Below are 18,384 nucleotides of genomic sequence, written 5' to 3'. Positions count from 1 at the left end.
TTTGTAATTCATTTTGCATATAATGGGGTTAATAAATATCTATTATTATTATTATTATTATTATTAAATAATCGCCATTTTGTTTTGCTAAAAATTAAGATATCTCGATAACGGTTTGAGATAAATAAGTCGAGTTTGGGTTCATTTTAAAGCATTTTTAATTTTCTGCCTATTTATATTAAAAAAACACATTAAAATCAAAAAAAAAATTTTTCGTTATAAAATCGTTATATTTAATTTTGACATTTGACAGTTTATAACCGAACCTTTTTATTTTTTAACCCAAATATATCACATTTAGTATCAAATGAAAGCAATTTTGACGGGTTTTACGATGATTGTTGGCAGAAATAACAGTAAAACTAGAAACTTGGAGGTTATGCCGCGAGTCTCGACGCAACCCAACACAAGGAATATTAGCTAACCGTTAGATAGTTTTAATTTAATCAAAAATTGATTGCAAAATCTTATAATATCTTAATATCTCTTCTAGTAATCGAGAGATTTAAAATAAGTTAAGTTACAATATGATTTTAGGGTTTTAAAGAATAACTACTTAGAAAATCAGTAACATCTGGCACTTTATATCTTCCTGGGACTTACTTTTCAGAGACTAATCAGTGTTTTCTAAGTATTTCTAACAATTTTCATAATTTTGGAAAACCCCATGATTTTCAAAAACACAACTAAGGTTTTCTAAGTATTTCTAACGATTTCCATGAATTTCTAAAAATGTCTTCTAATTTGCTTTGTCTTAATGTGATCAGATATAAACCAGAAGGTCTGTTAAGCAAATTTGAGCCATTATGAGATACATGGAGAATCTGCATGGGCTTCATCTGTCCTTGTGTAAGGGTGGCATCAACTGTATTACGAATGGTGGATGGAACGTAGAAGAAAGGGATCAAATTAGGATTTTTGCCTGTTTCTAAGTTCTTCCTCTTTATGACTTTTTCTGGTATATTTCCAACCACTTTCTTTCCAACCGTTAATAAAACTTCTAAAAATTTCTTCTTTCTGCAGCCTTTTTTTGCCTTTCATTATCTTTTCCTTCTACATTTCTAATTTCTTCGCTAACTTCTGGCATGTTTCCTTTTTGGTCTTGGTCTGATATCTTTTTTGACTATTTTGACTCAAAAGGGTCAAATTCGACCTCATCATGTACCATCGAAATTAAAGATTTTCAAGGTTTCTTTCCTAAATAAATGATTAAAATTTGATAATTTCCTAAGAAATCCAGTTATTTTTAATTAAAAAAAAATAAATAAACGTCAATATTGATTCCACAAACCAACATTTTTTCATTTTGTTATCAGTACAAATTGTTCAATTTTCCTCGCGTTGTTGTTTAATGAATGATATTTTATCGTGAATTTACCGCGTTCAATTTCGATTTGAAAGCGTAAGTTTTTTTTCACCGTTCGTGTTTTCCAATAATTGAAAATCATTCGATACTGAATACTTTTTTTCCTGCAAAGTTTAAAAGTGTTGGGCGGTTTGTTTTGAGAAATACTGGGATTGTAAATGTCGTGAAACGCAACATAAAATGAGAAGAAATCGTCGGTTTTTATCTGTTGTTTATAAGAAACGTTCTTATGGGTTGGATTTTTATGGGGAAATAAAAACGTCGCTGTTTTACTACAAACTGGAAGCGGTCAAAATAATGTAATCTTTTTTTATTATTATTTATTTTATTTTTTTGATTCTGTTTAAAAAATTCTTGGCGATGATTCAATTAAAAAAGTGTATTTGAGGATATTTTTATATTCAACACATCGTTAAACGACATGTTCGATCATGTTCGAGGTTTTAATTGCACCACCCCATCGTCAACGAGAATCACCCCTTCACTCAGATTCAAATTAACCGCGTTTCCCCCCCAATTTTGTAAAGTGAATCGAAAATCGATCCCCCCATTTCATTTTTTTTGGTACGATTCTCTTCGTATCGGGGAGAGAATTTCCTCCAACTCCCCCGCAACAAAACCATTCGTAGTAAATTTCCTATTCGCGTATATTTCGAGGGTTGCTGGTTGTTAAATCGTAAATAACAGGCAAGGTACGCGATACGATTTATTATGGTCAAGCAAAACCCGCACCTACAAGATATACAAGTTTCAAGTGGAAAATACAATCCTCCACAGCTCGGTTTCGAAACTCTTCTGAAAGTTTAAACGTTTTCGAGTGAGACGGTTCGGGATGTTTATGACTTTTCGCTCGGTTTCGGAAGAAATTGTAGCGACGAGAGGTGAAACGTTTTAAAAAATTAATCGCATTTCAACCCGCTTAATAATTAATGTTTCATCTGATTAAGTAAACCATTATCGTAAATATTAAAGGATATTAACTAAAATAACGTTGTACTCTAGGTATAACTCGAAGATCTTTATTGCAGCACTTCAGATCGCTTTAAAATTCAATGCGCACCCTCATCCGCTTTAAAGCTCCCTTCCCCTTCAGATTTTACCTGGAACATTCATTCTAAATCCTCGGGTGCTTTCTAGCAAAAACGATCTCGACGTATAAATAGTTTTGGACACTTTGAACCACACGTGTGTGTCTCTCAAAGCTCTCCTTTTAGAATTATTTTTGAATGAATTAACGTTTTCCGGTTAGAAAAAAAATTAACTTAGTTATTTTTTTAAAAACAGTTTGTATTCACAGTTATCATAAGCGTTACGTAAAAGTGTATAAATGGGAAAGGATAAAAATGTGTATCGAACGTAATAATAACGGTTTAAAATGGTTGACGTTGTCGTCACGTTTTAGATACTTTTACACGCGAGAAGAAAAACAACAACAAAAAAATACAAAATCGATGCTTTTTAGTTGGATTGTTTCGTAATCGCAAAACGGGGAAATTAAAAAAGTTTTTCGACCCCGTTGCTGTTTGGAAAAACGGTGAAATTGAAAAAAAATCGCGTTTTTCTTTCGTTTTGTTATTTTCTCTTGTCGTGTACTGAAAACAATGGTGGATGACGAACGGTAACTTTCGGTTTAGAAGATAATAACGAAATACTGTTATTTCTGACTTTAAGATGGGGAATTTTAAAGAAGTAAGACTATAAAATTATTCCCAGGATTAAGATAACGTTTTTAAGAGGTTTTCTTGGATTCTTGTCATTAAAGTTTGAAGAAAATTCTTTTTTTTGTTTTTGGTTTGATGATGGCAGTAGTCGAAACTAGTTAAATAGCTTAAAGTACAAAAAATTCTTTAAAATTATCCCTTTTTTAAGGAAGACTTTGTATATCTGTGACTATATTAATATTTCTTGTTATACAGGGTGTTGGGTTAATGTGTAGCCTTTTTTCAAAAATTTATATTTTATCATATAGGATATGATACATCATCCTAAAGAATGCAAAATTTAAAGGAATTTCGGTAGGTACTTTTTAAACTAAACTAAACAAACTTTAACTAAACACTCAATAGGAGAACAAAGTTATAACTCTTTTACCACAAAGTTAAATTTAGTCAATCTATGACTGAAATTTGGTACAGTATAAATCAATGTGATGTAAAATGGTTAGGTTATTATAAAATAGCACTAAAAAAAAGAAATCTAAGTTTTTGAACATTTCCTTTAGTATATTTTATTACTTGTCTTGCTATTTTATGTACTTTTTCTATTATTTCTGTTAGTGTAGTCGTTTTTTGTTTATTTTATGTTGATTTTTAATTTATTGTTTTTGGATTCTTTTATTAATCCAACTAAAACTAATTAAAAATGTGATTTAGCTAAATCTACACTTGGACATGTTGCATACATAATAGTTATGACAATTCAGATTATTTATTTTTTTTTTTTAGTGTTATTGAATTCGGAGCCTAACATTTTTGCATTTAATACGAAAACTGTGCTTTTTATCAATATTCTCTAAGACTGATAAAAGTTTCTAAACGAAATTTACTATTAAAAACTGCAAAAATAAATGCAAACAAACTTTAGGAACAGCCTGTATAGCATATCACTATACAGGCTGTTCCTAAATATGGAGAAAACAATGGAGTATGTATAGTAGACATACTCCATTGTTTCCGCATACCGATCCAACTCAAAAATTGCCTAATGATTTTACGTGATATTAGTACTGTACCAAATTTCAACACTTTACCATAAATGGTGTTTAAGATATTTAGAAAAATGTGTTAAACTTTTCTAACTTTGATGGCCTGTATCTTTGCAATTTGAGGACTTTTACTAATTTTTTTTTCATGAATCGTCATCCCGTGTTCCCCGAGTCACCGAAACACCCTGTATTTGTGACTGTATTGATATTTTTTGTTATACAGGGTGTTAGGTTAATATGTAGTCTTTTTTCAAAAATTAATTTTATCATATAGGATATGATACATCATCCTAAAGAACGCAAAATTTAAAGGAATTACGATTGATACAGTATAAAAGATATTGAGAATTGAAATTGGGTCGTGATAAACAAAAAGTTTTATGACCCAACCCATAACTCTACAACGTTGGAATATTAAATAAATAGCTTTACTGACGTCATTTTCTCGAATAATATAAGTAGCGCTTCTTATAGAAACCTTTTAAACAAAACTAAACAAACTTTAACGGTTGAAACGTATATCGTTTCAAAAACGTTATCGTTACAAAGAAGGAAAAAATGTGAACGTGGTAGATATCGTATCACGAACAAAAAGGAATTACTAAGAACTTTTTTAATTATCAAAACTAATTAACTAAAAAAAAATAAACGATTAAAGGCGTTAAATTAACCAAAATATTTTTCGTGCAATCGATTTAGCTGAGTTTTTTTAGTTCGAATTTCAAAGAAATGTTTAGCTTATCCCCATATACGAATCGTTCTTGATATAATAAACTTTTAGTGGCTAAGCGCGAACGATTTACAAAATTTATAAACACTTATACGCACTCAAACATTTCGAAGAAGTACAAAAAAAAATACTTTCGAGACCGAGAACACGAACGAAGGTGAAAAGTACAATCATTACAAACTCTCGACACCTTATTACGTAAGCTTTTAATTTAACAACAGTTTTAGTAAAGAAAACCGGTTTTTGTTAATCATAACTGTAATTATTATTACACCAACATTTAAGTTCTATAAATAAAACGGAAAAATCGTTTTTTTTTGGATTATTTTTTTTTAAATAATCTTTTTTAATTCGTTTTGGGTTTCGATCTAAATTTATTACGGAAATTCTAAAACAGAAAGATCAAAAAGAAAAAGAAATGAAAAAGACGAAGTGGCGTTGAGAGTCTCGACGTGAACCAAAATACTTTGGTACAGAAATAGGAAAAGAGGAGCACTCTCCTCTAACTCTAAAGGCAGCAGGAAAACGACAATTCCAGCACATACATCTGTTACATACTTATAACTTCTTATAAGTGCTGAAAAGAAGGGTCGCGTAAATGATCTGCTAAAATAGGGTTTTAAGTAGCATTATTAAACGCGCAATAGGGTCGTTAAATGAGAAGCGGGAAGAAGAATGGGAAATTTTCGCTTTGATTATTTCCAATTACCTCCCGGTGAAAATTGCTTTATAAATAGTTATTTTCGCGTTAAAGTACTTTATCTAAATAAGCCACGGTTGGTTAAAGCTTCTTTTTTAACTTTGCTCGTTCTCTTTTTCCGCCTTTTGGATTTGCATTTAAATGGATCTAAACAGAAACTCATCTGTATTTCTTAAGTTTTAAATAAAACATGGAAATTTTTACTTTTTCTTTACTGCGGACTAAATGGCAAAACATCTACGCCTCTAATTAATTTTTAATTGTGAGTAATTTTTAATTTCCTTTTTAACTACCAATCGAAACTTGAGATAACATTGATTTTGCTAAAAACCATAAACAGTATTTCCTATTCCAGTGAGGTTGGGAAAAGAATTGTTAATATTTGAACCTATCGTTGTTCTTTGTGTTCTCAACATTAATGTTCTTCCATGACAAAAAAAAAGAAACAAATAATACATTGATGCATGATATTGATGCAAATACGCATCAATATCTCTGTGTGTAATCAATAGCGGATTCTAGTTTTAGGTCTTGTGTTAGTTCTAGTGATAGTGCTAGTGTAAAACTAGAACTAACACTAGACCAAGAACTAGAAAACATCGGGTTTCGCTCGGCTTTAGATAAATTCATACAGTACCAAAATGTTTTAGACAAGCTTCTGAGGGGTTCTAAGAAGAGTTTGAAATGTTTTATCGGATTTTATAAGGTTTTGAAACATTAATGATAACGTTGAATGATGTCAGTAAATTTTTGACAACAACAAACACTTTTTGGATAAATTTTGAATCAACCTAAGCTATTTTTTAAAACTCCAATTGATGCCAAAAATGTCTCTTTAAATTTTTGCAGCACTAAAAAACTTTCTAAGATTTTAAGTCACCTCTTCATATTTTCGTACTTTTCTCGATATCTATGCCTTTGAGAGCAAAAGTGTAAGAGAGCAATATTGTTAAGTATAAAATTTGCTACAACTTTAATTCTAAATGTTTTTTTTAAACGCTCCGATTCCTCAGTGGTACCATCAACAATTTGAAAAAACAACGAACTTGCCAAATTTTCATATTTTTTGAAATTTTCTCAATATCTATGCATCTAAGAATAAAAGTGTAAGAGAGCAATATTGCTAAGCATAAAATTTGTTACAACTTTTGTTCTAAAAAAAGTTCTGAGCTATATTCGGGTATTTTTCTGAAATCCAAAATGACTTGGTTTTCTCGCTTCTCTTTATTTAAAACAAGCGTTATCTTGAAAAAATCGTGAAAAATCGAATTCTTAAGATATCTTGATGAACCGCATTTAAAAATATCCTTTCATTTTTGAGATAATTGTTATTGAACTCAACCTAAATTTTTATGACTTGATAAAATTTGCAAGTTTTTATACTAATTATTAAAAAAATCATGAAAAATCGAATTCTTAAGATATCCTGATGAAATTATCTTCACATATAGAGGAAAGAGTGTACTTTGTGATGAAGAAAACCGCATTTAAGAATATCCATCCGTTCTTGAGATAATTGTTGTTGAACTCAGCCTATATTTTCACGACTTGATAAAATTTGCAAGTTTTTATACTAATTATTAAAAAAATCATGAAAAATCGAATTCTTAAGATATCCTGATGAAATTATCTTCACATATAGAGGAAAGAGTGTACTTTGTAGTGAAGAAAACCGCATTTAAGAATATCCATCCGTTCTTGAGATAATTGTTGTTGAACTCAACCTATATTTTCATGACTTGATAAAATTTGCAAGTTTTTATACTAATTATTAAAAAAATCATGAAAAATCGAATTCTTAAGATATCCTGATGAAATTATCTTCACATATAGAGGAAAGAGTGTACTTTGTGATGAAGAAAACCGCATTTAAGAATATCCATCCGTTCTTGAGATAATTGTTGTTGAACTCAACCTATATTTTTATGACTTGATAAAATTTGCAAGTTTTTATACTAATTATTAAAAAATCATGAAAAATCGAATTCTTAAGATATCTTGATGAAATTATCTTCACATATAGAGGAAAGAGTGTGCTTTCTGATGAAGAAACCCGCATTTAAGAATATCCATTCGTTCTTGAGATAATTATTGTTGAACTCAACCTATATTTTTATGACTTGATAAAATTTGCAAGTTTTTATACTAATTATTAAAAAATCATGAAAAATCGAATTCTTAATATATCCTCATGTAATTATCTTCACTCATAGAGGAAAGAGTGTACTTTCTGATGAAAAAACGCGCATTTAAAAATATCCAGCCGTTCTTGAGATAATTGTTGTTGGGTTGGGTTGAGTAGTTGATAAAATCAGGAACTTTTTAGTTCTAGATCTTGTGTTAGTTTTAGTGATAGTTCTAGTTTTAGTTCAATAAAAATATACAACGTAGTAATAACTTATGCTAGCAAATACGCAAAGTAGACATTTCTTGCTTCTTCCAAAACTAAGCTTTTAACTATAACTTTCAAACAGTACAAAGAACCATCCAAGAGAATCGATCCCAAACTTATCATTGAAGTATATCTATCAAACAGCTTATATCGCGCTATTAAGCATTTATTATCCCTCATTAACTACAAAAATATCTTGGACTAACCTCCGTTTTACCCTTATGTGTCCGTTTCTTGCATACTTGAATCGTCTTCTTCCTCATCCTTCTCAGTTTTTCCAATATTGAGAGGATTTTGGTGATATTAGTTATTCTTCTCGATTCCCCCCGTCTTGCGCCATCTGTATCTTGTGGTGTATCAGCTGTCCCGTCAGTTCCCTCAGTCTGTCTGCCCATCTTATTGGTGATTTCCTCCGTGCTCTTTTGTCCTGTATTTTTTCCTCCAGGACAAGAATTTCTCAAAAGCTTCGATCTTCGGTTAGCTCCATTTTTTTCTATGTCCACGATTCCGATGTGTACGTTGCATGGACATAATAAGTGTTGAAGATCAGTAGTTAGTCTTTTCTAGTTCTTGGAAAGTAAAATTTTGTATTTTTGGTATCTTTGAAGACTCTATAATTTTATTTAGTATTAATGTGGTACTAATTGTAGCTCCTCGGCCGCAAGCGATCTCGATTTAATCAAACCAAGTCATAGATTGACTAAACTTAGCTTTGTGGTAAAGGAGTTATAACTATATTCTCCTATTGAGTGTTAGTGTGGTATTAATTGAAAAGCCTCGTCGTCCTAAGGACATAGTTGTAGCATCTTGGCCGTAGGTGACCTTGGCTTAGCTTAGGATACTTTCATAATTTCATATAAAATCGATTTTTCTCAATTTTTAAAAAATATTTATACACATAAAGCGTAATAAATAGAAAATAATCAATAACATTATCGGTCAATCAACCCAAACTTTTTATGTATCTTTTTTTCAATCTAAACACAACTCTTATGTTTCATTCTCTCCCGGTGAAAGCTGTTTGTCGTTCGTGTTCGCTTTCTGAATTACAAACGCCTCCGGTAAAACGAATTAATTAAAAACAGGTGACTTTTTCGACTTTCTTTTCAACCTAGCGAAAAAGATTTCAACCAGAAACCACATAATATTACAAAAAAAAATTTCATAAGCATCAGAATTAGTTGTTAAATAACAGCAAAATTAGTTACGAAGGAGATTTTTAACCCGAATAAAACGAAAAGATTAACGGATCCTTTCTCGCGAGACTCGTTTCTGTAGAAACCAAAGGCGCGACGGCGCCTGGGTCTTTTTAAGAGTTGGTGAAGACAATAACCGGCCGTTGTGGGCGATTGGAGACAACAATAAGCTTACGAGGAACCTTCTGGCACCAACCCAACCCGAGCAAAACACCCATTTACATTATAAAGAAAAGAGGCAACGATTACACAACCTGTTGAGGTTATGTTTATCATTTTTTGGAAGTAAAAAAAATTTGCTACTTATAAGAAGACGACACAGTCGGGGTCTTATCTAAATCTTCTGGGCAGCATCTTTCCGGTCCCGTGGCTTTAATGACCCACCGTAACGTGGGAACGTGGCTCCTTGTAAAGAGACAATGCCCCTTTTACGTGCCAGTTTCCATTCGCAATTTCCATAGACTCAAACAACACTTTACACAACCAAGATTTACCGACATTATTATTGATAAAGCGTTAATTAAACCATAAGAAGAAACTTGATTTTAAAATTTCGCATTGACCTTTTCCGAGGTTATCACCACGAGGGTTGTTCGTCGATGAGTCATGGTCGCTTCCGGTGTGTAGTGTGTGTAATAAAAATGGGGGGGTCGAATCCCCCCGCGTAATGGATATTGACCGGAGAGGACGTTGTTCTTGACCTCATTTCAGTTTACTGCTGCTTGCCCATCGATCGAATTTAATTAAAATCGGGTTAAAGTCAATTTAGCAAAGTCAATTAACGCAAAACAGAACATTAAACGTGCCAAGAGCAATTAAATTAATTTCTTTTCTAAAAAGTCCAATTATTTCCAAAAAAAAAAACCAAGAAGACAACAATTTAGGGTAATAAGAAAATCAAACGAAGCGCGTTAAATAACCTAAATACATCGTTTTCTAACACCTAAAGCGAGTTTTTTTAATTAACACATCTCCAAGGTGATTATTTTGTTGTAACCGATTTCGTACAATTAAACTCATCAGGAGGATTTAAAATAGTGTTAGTAGCGGATGCCAATAAACCGATAAACAGGTGGCGAACGTCTCGTTTCAAAACGTTCAACACATCGTATTGAATGCGTGTAAGAAGGAAAGAGAAACAGGAAGAACGTAAGGTGTACGGCGACCAGACGAAAGAGGAAAAGAGGTTAACGTGTCGCACAGTTATGTTGACTCTTCTTACTTCTTAGTTGTGTGCCCTAAGAAAATAATAAAAAAAACGATCTTGCAACTTCTTCTCCAAACTCAACTCAACTCGTTAAGTCTCATTAAAATCTAATATATCTTATGAGGTTATTGGTTCAGATAAGAAATGGTTTTGCATGTGTAATGGAAAGGCCTATTTTTAAATATTTAGATGGGGAAAGAGTAAAAAGGATCTATCAATCAAGCGTAGGTCAAATCGAACGTCAGGCGATCACGAAATCGTTTTTCTTCAACACGGCTACATTGAGTTAAAGGAGAAAATTCGAAATGAGTTTGACTTGAAGTGCACGCGAACGTTTGAAGTATCGATTCTTTTGCTTAAAATGCGAGAACGAGATAAGCATGTAAGTTTTCGCATTGATTTTTCACGTTTTCTAGTGGGATTATGGAAAACTTTTAAGGGTTTTAACCTCTTTTTTTAGCTTATTAAACTGTACAATGCGAAGCATGACTTTGCTTGTTTATCGATTCAACTCGTTGGGGAAAATAATTCTTTTGTAAGAAAATTTTAAATATTTTGATTTCCTTGTGAAAACTATCTCTATTAAATGATGGAAAGAAAACTTTTTAGTCTACAAATTCTAAGGAGAAGTGGAGTGTTGGAACTAAGAGATATTAATATAGATGTTAATTAGCGAGAAGTTCTTAAAATATGAAGACTACAGCAAAACACTATAAAATCAGCCAAAACTAAGAAAGCAATTGGACCAGACTTTATTCTAATAGAACTCTTGTAAATGATCCACGAAAACCACCTTAATGCTGGTCAATTTGTATTCTACTGGTGAAATACTCAAGGAATGGCTGAAGTTCACTTTCGAAGAAACAGAGTTGCGACGAATACATTGATTAGTCTGATGAGGCACACATTGAACGTTTTTCTTCGCATACCACACGGAAGAATAAGAAGTTGATGCGATAAAAACCCAATTTGGCTTTAGAAATGCCTTAGCAACTGTGAGGCTCTTTTCAACGTAAATATATCTATGTATGTTTCATCGGTTATGCAAAAACCTTTTGATTAAGTTCAGCATGGACGCTTTTGGATGGTGGAGATCTACGATGATCTTGGAGTGGAGTGAAGATTAATGGTAAACTAATGAATACTATTCGATATGCTGATGAAACACGGTCATCTTATGCGACAACATTCAGAGCCTTCAAGAGTTATTGGATTGTGTAAATGCGACAGAACAAGAAGTGGGTCTAAAAATATGTCTAAAAATGTCACTGAGTCCAAATTTAGGAGATTCAGTCGCCGAATACAACAAATCAACAAAACATTAACAGAGTTGCCCAATTCATATATATCTTGGATCACGATACGACTAGATCCAGATAAAGAGATTAACTGCAGAATTGAAATAGCTCGCACAACTTTTCTGAAAATGATGTTATTTCATCTTCTGTTATGATACCTAAAATTACGTCAAAGAATGTTAACAAGTTATGTCTGGTCGGCCACGATTAATCGCTTAGAAGCATTAAATGAGGTTGCATACAACAATGCTCTACCATTGATCTATATACAGGCTGTCCCAAAACTCAACGACTAAATAGACATAAATTCTTTCAACCTTAACTCAATCAAACTAATACATTTTTTTGCAAAACTAACGACTTTTGTTGTTTGATTTGTGACTGCTATAGTAGCATGGTTCATAAGGAATACATTATTAAAAAAATCACTATTTTATTACGAACATTTCTTACAGAAATACCTAAAGAATGATTTTTAACATTTCCAAAGATATGTCTATTACCACTTAACTAAAAGACATTTTTACCAGAACAGGTATAAGTTGGCCTCTCACCCGGTGCCCGCTTGACGTTGAGTTTCGGGACACCTGTATAAACGCGCTACATCGATATAAAAATATAATTTCCCTCTGACCAGTATGGTAATAATTGACATTGTAATATTGATTTAATCGAAAACTGTTTCGTATAATATTTATTTAAAATTTGATTTATAATCGATTATTTTAATAAAAATTTTCGATATCTCGACCAGGAGGTGCTGCATAATGATATAAAATTGATATTTTTGAGGTTATCTTCAAAATTATTGATTTTATTAAAGATATTTTTATGTAAATGTCTTCAGAATGAAATCAGCAGTAATAACTCTTGCTATTTTGCTCCGAAAAGCACGCTATATTAATATAAAGACATCAATTTCATTTCCCACTGAATAGTATGGTAATAACTGACGTTTTAATATCGATTTAATTAATCGAAAAACGTTTCGTACAATATTTATTTAAAATATCGTTTTAAATCGATTATTTTAATAAAAATTATTGATATTTTTATTAGATGACGCTTTACGTAACATAGAAAAATAAATTTTTGATTTTTTTTGCAGCAAACGCCATCGTCACAAAGACTCAACGAAAAAGAAGACCGTTTATCAAACAACAATGTAAAAATATCATCGTCATCGATTCCATCATCTCAGCCGACGCCGCCGGCTTCGCCCCAACCGGCCACGGCGTCGCGACGACTTCTCCAAGAGATTTTAACGCGACCTGGGCCGTATCCGATGATCGCAATACCACCGAAAGGGTATTGGATCGATGGCACCGATCACGATTGCGACTACGACAGACGGAATATCGTACCAAATAGTTCATGGAGGGCGAAAATTGAAACTGACGATACAGCGAAGTGTTATAGAAGGTTCTTCGTGGGCAGGGTGAGTTTTATTTTTTAATTACATACACATCATCATTGCAAGTATGCAACCAATATCACAGGTATTGCGTATAATAAACCAATACTGTCATATTGGTTGCATACTTGCAATGATGACGTCAGGTACGATAATTAATTAACACACTGTATATAAAACATAAAAGAATTAATACGAGTTCAAACACGATTAAGATTAAAAACAGGAAGTTAATATAATTTATGATTATTTAATTAAAGGATTTAAATCGTCTTGGAAAAGTTACGTTTAGCGCGTGTGTTGTTTTAAGTTTGAAATATAGAGGTTTCCTGACCCAATTTCCACGATAAATAAATGGAGAAACTCTGGATTATACTCGTGGGGGCTCCCCCCTCACCGCCCCCGTTTTGAGAATTGTTTAGCTGTCGAAACACGAACAATGTGTCGTTTGGGATAATTAACGAGTCTCTCGGCCCGTTTCGTTGCATCACCTAACAAACGCGGTGTTTATAACGTACTCATTAGAATAATATTTTTTTTCAAAGGAAGGTTTTTTTTAGGAGGAATAGATTTCTTTATTTTGCTCTTAATAGGAAGAAATAGTAACAAAGTAAAGGTTAAACCATCAAGTTATTACTCAAGAAACGTTTTTCACCTTCATCTCTCCATATTCTTCAATCTCGAAGGACTCCTCTCTTTCCGAACGGAAAATAGTTCGAGTTAAGTCTTTCTGTGCGGTGCAGAACGTTTCGTAATTGCGTTCTTGCTCCTCGGGCTAATTAACAACCAACCTCTTTGTCTTCTTCTAGTTTTAAGTGTGGGAGCTTTCCCATTCTACAAGTTGCAAACGAAGTGAAGTGGAAGAGGGAAAGAACAAAAGAGGAAAATGATCGAGTAGAAAATAAAAAACAAAACGGGGACTTGAAGAAGACGTTTTGTCTTTTTAATTTGCTGCGTGTCAAATGTTCTTTCTCTTGATGTAGTAGGAGGAAAAGTGTGATTATTTTTCTTTCTTTTTTGTGTATGTAGCGTGAGGATAATCCGTTTCTTTGGATCGTTACCGGTGTGATTTCGATGCGAGTTAACGCCCTGCAATACGACCACACCGAGTATAAATGCAAAACTCGAGACGAAATAGCGGTTTGAGTAGGCGAGAAAGAAATCGTGGACGAAGGAAATGATCAGTTTCATTAATTTTTTTTCACTGTTATGTTTTAAAGAGATAATTGGAATTTGTCTAAATCTAAAGAAAGCTACTGGAATAGAACAAGATAAGTACCAAAGATATGGAACAGAAGTCAGCATGGACCACCGATTATTAACAGCTGACAGCGACTTGAAAATCCCTTTCTCCAAAGACACAACAATTATCTATGAAAGACTAAAAACAGAAGAAATAAGAAATAATAGTCGAAGCCAGTAGGTAAATGATACTATCTATCCAAAGATATTAGATACGCTATAGAGCGTGTTCATAAAGCTTAGTTACTCTTGATGTTTTTGAAATGGCTTTTTATAAGTTTTTTAAATGGAACATCCTGTATATTGTGTGCTGTACCTTTAATTAATGAAAAGTATGTCATATATCTAACTTTAATACTTTTCCTGATATTTAGAATTTAAAGAATAATATGCAATAAAATATGCGTTATTGTACTTAGTATTATATTCTGTCTATTTTTATCCGCTTTTTTTGTTCTTCCTTTTATTATTTAACTAATATTTTATAATGTAAAATAATTTTGCTGCCATATACCAGATTTTAATGCGACTTGGTACTTTAAACAATAAAAAAAGTCAAAGTAAGCTTCAAAAGAAAAACATCAAAAGTAACTAAGCTTTATAAATAGCCTGTATAGTGTATCTAATATCTTTGAATAGTATCATCTGAATAGTACCTACTGGCTTTTACTATTGTCTGGCGTAGTTTCAAGGCAAAATCGAAACAAATGTCGTTTTTAAATCGTTTTTAAAAAATCCTGTAATGGGCACATTCTGGAAAAACAATTGAATATCTAAGGAACTATGAACGTTGCGAAATAGTACAATATATGGTTGTATGAACAAATTTAGTTGTATTCATAATATAATAAAATATACAGGATGTTCCATTTAAATAAATTTACGTACTCTCCGTTACGCTTAAATGGAACACCCTGTACAAGTGAAAATAACTTTACGTAATAGAAAGTGATCAGTGAAACAACTTTTGTATAAAATATTTTCAAACGGTTTAGTAACTATCGACCGGGATATTAATAACTCATCCTGTATATACATTCTTATATACAGGGTGTTTCAGGTTTTTGTAGCAGCACTTTAACAGTCGATAGATCTTTTAAAATTAGCACAAAGACTTCATATAAACATATGAAAACTGTCTTGAGAGACGTGCGGCTAATCCCGAAAATTTCTAGTTCTCAGTCTAGTGTTAGTTCTAGTTTTACACTAGCACGATCACTAGAACTAACACAAGACCTAGAACTAGAATCATTCGGGTTTAGCCGTCTTGAGAGACGTGCGGCTAAACCCGAATGTTTCTAGTTGTCGGTCTAGTGTTAGTTCTAGTGGAAGTGGTAGGTAGCGCTAGTTAGCATAAGATATTACCATGTTGTGTATTTTTATTGAACTAAAACTAGAACTATCACTAAAACTAACACAAGATCTAGAACTAGAATCATTCGGGTTTAACCATACTGAAAGACGTGCGGCTAAACCTTTGATTAATATATAATATGGATTGAGCTAACTGAATATATCTACTAACAAAAATGTTGCTCAAGGTGAATAGACGCAGATGGAAAGCGATAATGTGAAAGTGTAACAAAGATAGATATATTATATGTCAGTACGCTTCTATATCTATCTCACTTCTATCAGTACACCCATTATATGGCAGTACGCTTCTATGTCTATCTCGGTTCGATCACCTTGCGCAAGCTATCTCTCTCGTTGGCTCAATCCATATTATATATAATCAAAGGGCTAAACCGAATGTTTCCTTGAATTTTCCTAGTGTAACTTTTGCTTAAAACTGTCCAATAGCAAACCTTCTTTTTGGCACTTCTCCGAATTAAAAAATAGAATATAGAATACAATATTTTTTCGAGAACTTCACCCAGTCATTGAAATAAGAAAGAATCCTTGTAGATCATCTTTATTAATTGGACAGTTTTAGAGTTTCTTGATCTTATAGCTGTCATTTTTGACATTTGACACTTTACTGTTTATCGATATTTTTCGATTTTAAAAAAAAGTTTTTAACATTTTCTGTTGGCAATAACACATTTGTCGACGCTATCATTCTCAATAACCTTATTAATAATGATCCTCTTAAAATTGGCGAAAATAATTTTTTTAGATAGAAATTTTTTACCGTTTTTTCTTGCGACTTGGAATAAAAACAGTACGCTGCGTATCGTTTTCGTCTGTGAGAAACGCGAGGAATAAATAAAAAGACGACGAGGCTCTCTCGATTCTCAACTAACGTTGCCTGGGTTCTCTTGGTGGGTTAGGTTTCCTTCTCGACGTGCGGAGGAGAACGCTTCGAAAGGGGCCCAACCCAACACTACAACCAACAACAACCGTCTCGGAGAGAAACGTCGAACGGTACGGTTCTTCGGCGAGCTCTCACGGCCCCACGACGACGACGACGACAAACCAACTCGCTCATTCGCTCTTTATCTTTCCTTATTCGGGACGCAGGAAATGACCGGTTTTTCAAATTTCTCTCCGTGCGCACGTTTTCAATATCAAGGTGGCAACTTTTCGAAATATTTTATGAATCAATGTGGATCTGGTTGCGTATTTCTTCTACGATTTCTTTAACTTTCTTTTTCTTTTCATTTGAGTATTAAGTGCAAAGCTTGTTTTAAAACTAGGTTAAGGTTATTTGAGACGAGGACAAGACACAAAAAACTTTTCTCTTCGTCACCTTCCTTTGAGTTCACGTCAAAGATTTATCTCACACGGGACTCGTATATATGAAATTTATCTGATGTTTGATTTTTTATTTAATTTGAAATAGTGGAGTAGGTTTATCTTCCTTTGAAAGAGAGATGAGGAGTCACGGTGTTATCGATCTCTTTGAGAGCGGCGTACGAACGACGAGCGACCGAAGCATTACGCCTTCGTAGGTCCGTCGAAAAAGACGAGTTGTAGTAGTAGTTGGAGGTGGGTGGTTGGTTGAAAAGGAGTAGGAGGAGGAAGAGACGAGGGTTGGTGGTTCGGCGAATCTCTCTAAGGATAAAGATATAAAAAGATAGGACGCGGTGGTGTTGTTATTGCGAAAGGAACGTGGATACGGTTCGTTTTGGTTTGGTTTGTTCTATTAATAAATGTGGATTGCGACTGAAGAGCTTCTTTTAACTCTCACAAAAAAATTTCTTTTTGATATTCAAATTCCATGGCTTGAATTTACCAACTAAATTCAAATTAAAATGTTGATTCAATTGGAATCATGATCTGTTTTGACAAAATCCTCTGCTAGCGGTATCCTATTACTGTTTGTGCAAGCCCAATGAGGTGCTGGCAATTTCCTTATGGTTGTTTGGGAAATACCAGCTTTGTGAGAAGAATGTTTTTGAAATTTAACAGCAATTTTGGAATCTTAATTCTATTTGTTTTACGCTAAAAACAGTTGTATATTGATTTAAAATTTCCCTCTGAATAGTTTGGCAATAAATGACATTTCAATTGAAATGTTTATTTTAATCCCATTGAAAATAACAGTGTTTGTTGCCATAGCAACGCAACAAAAAACAATACAAACGAGCAAATATCGCCAAAAAATGCGCCACGATTAATAAAGAAATTTATATTTGAAACATTTTTCTTTAAAACGACAAATGGCGAAGTTATTGGCTATATTCCAGACATTTGACACACCCTGTATAATGGTATAAAAATCGATATTTTTGAGGTTATCTTTATAATTATCGATTATATCAAAATTTTTTATCAACAACATTTACGTATAATTCTGTTACAAACAATTTTTATTAATAACATTTTTTAAAATAACACGTTTTTAATTTCCCACTGAATAGTACGGTTTTCAAATTATTGTTTTTCCGCAAAGTGTATGTGAATAATATTTGTTTAAAATGTGATTTGAAAACGATTATTTTAATAAAAAATTTCGATATCTCCACTAGATGGCGCTGTATGATGCTATAAATATGACATTTTTGAGGTTATCTTAAATATTAAGGTTGTATTAAATTTTTTTAACATACTACTTGGAAAAGCGTTGATAAATGTGTTGTTGCCAAGAAGTAATATTGAAAAATCATACATTTTCTCACAAATTGAGAAATATCGATAAATGTCAAAAATGTCAAATATTGACAGATTCTACAAAAATGAACTAAAGTTT

General features: G+C 32.6%; 1 protein-coding gene across 6 annotated transcripts in view; it reads left to right on the top strand.

Moving 5' to 3' along the window:
- LOC111426165 (Rap GTPase activating protein 1) overlaps positions 1-18,384 on the top strand; it is a 71,057-nt gene that overhangs the window by 41,848 nt on the left and 10,825 nt on the right. For all 6 annotated transcript variants that reach the window (XM_023060550.2, XM_023060551.2, XM_023060552.2 and 3 more), the window contains one exon: positions 12,702-13,031. In XM_023060550.2, the coding sequence (XP_022916318.1) occupies positions 12,702-13,031 (330 nt within the window). The remainder of the gene's footprint in view (positions 1-12,701; positions 13,032-18,384) is intronic.

The sequence above is a fragment of the Onthophagus taurus genome, chromosome 5 (assembly GCF_036711975.1).
Source record: "Onthophagus taurus isolate NC chromosome 5, IU_Otau_3.0, whole genome shotgun sequence".
NCBI classification, from domain to species: Eukaryota; Metazoa; Arthropoda; class Insecta; order Coleoptera; family Scarabaeidae; genus Onthophagus; species Onthophagus taurus.
This window is presented reverse-complemented; position numbering and strand designations above follow the sequence as displayed.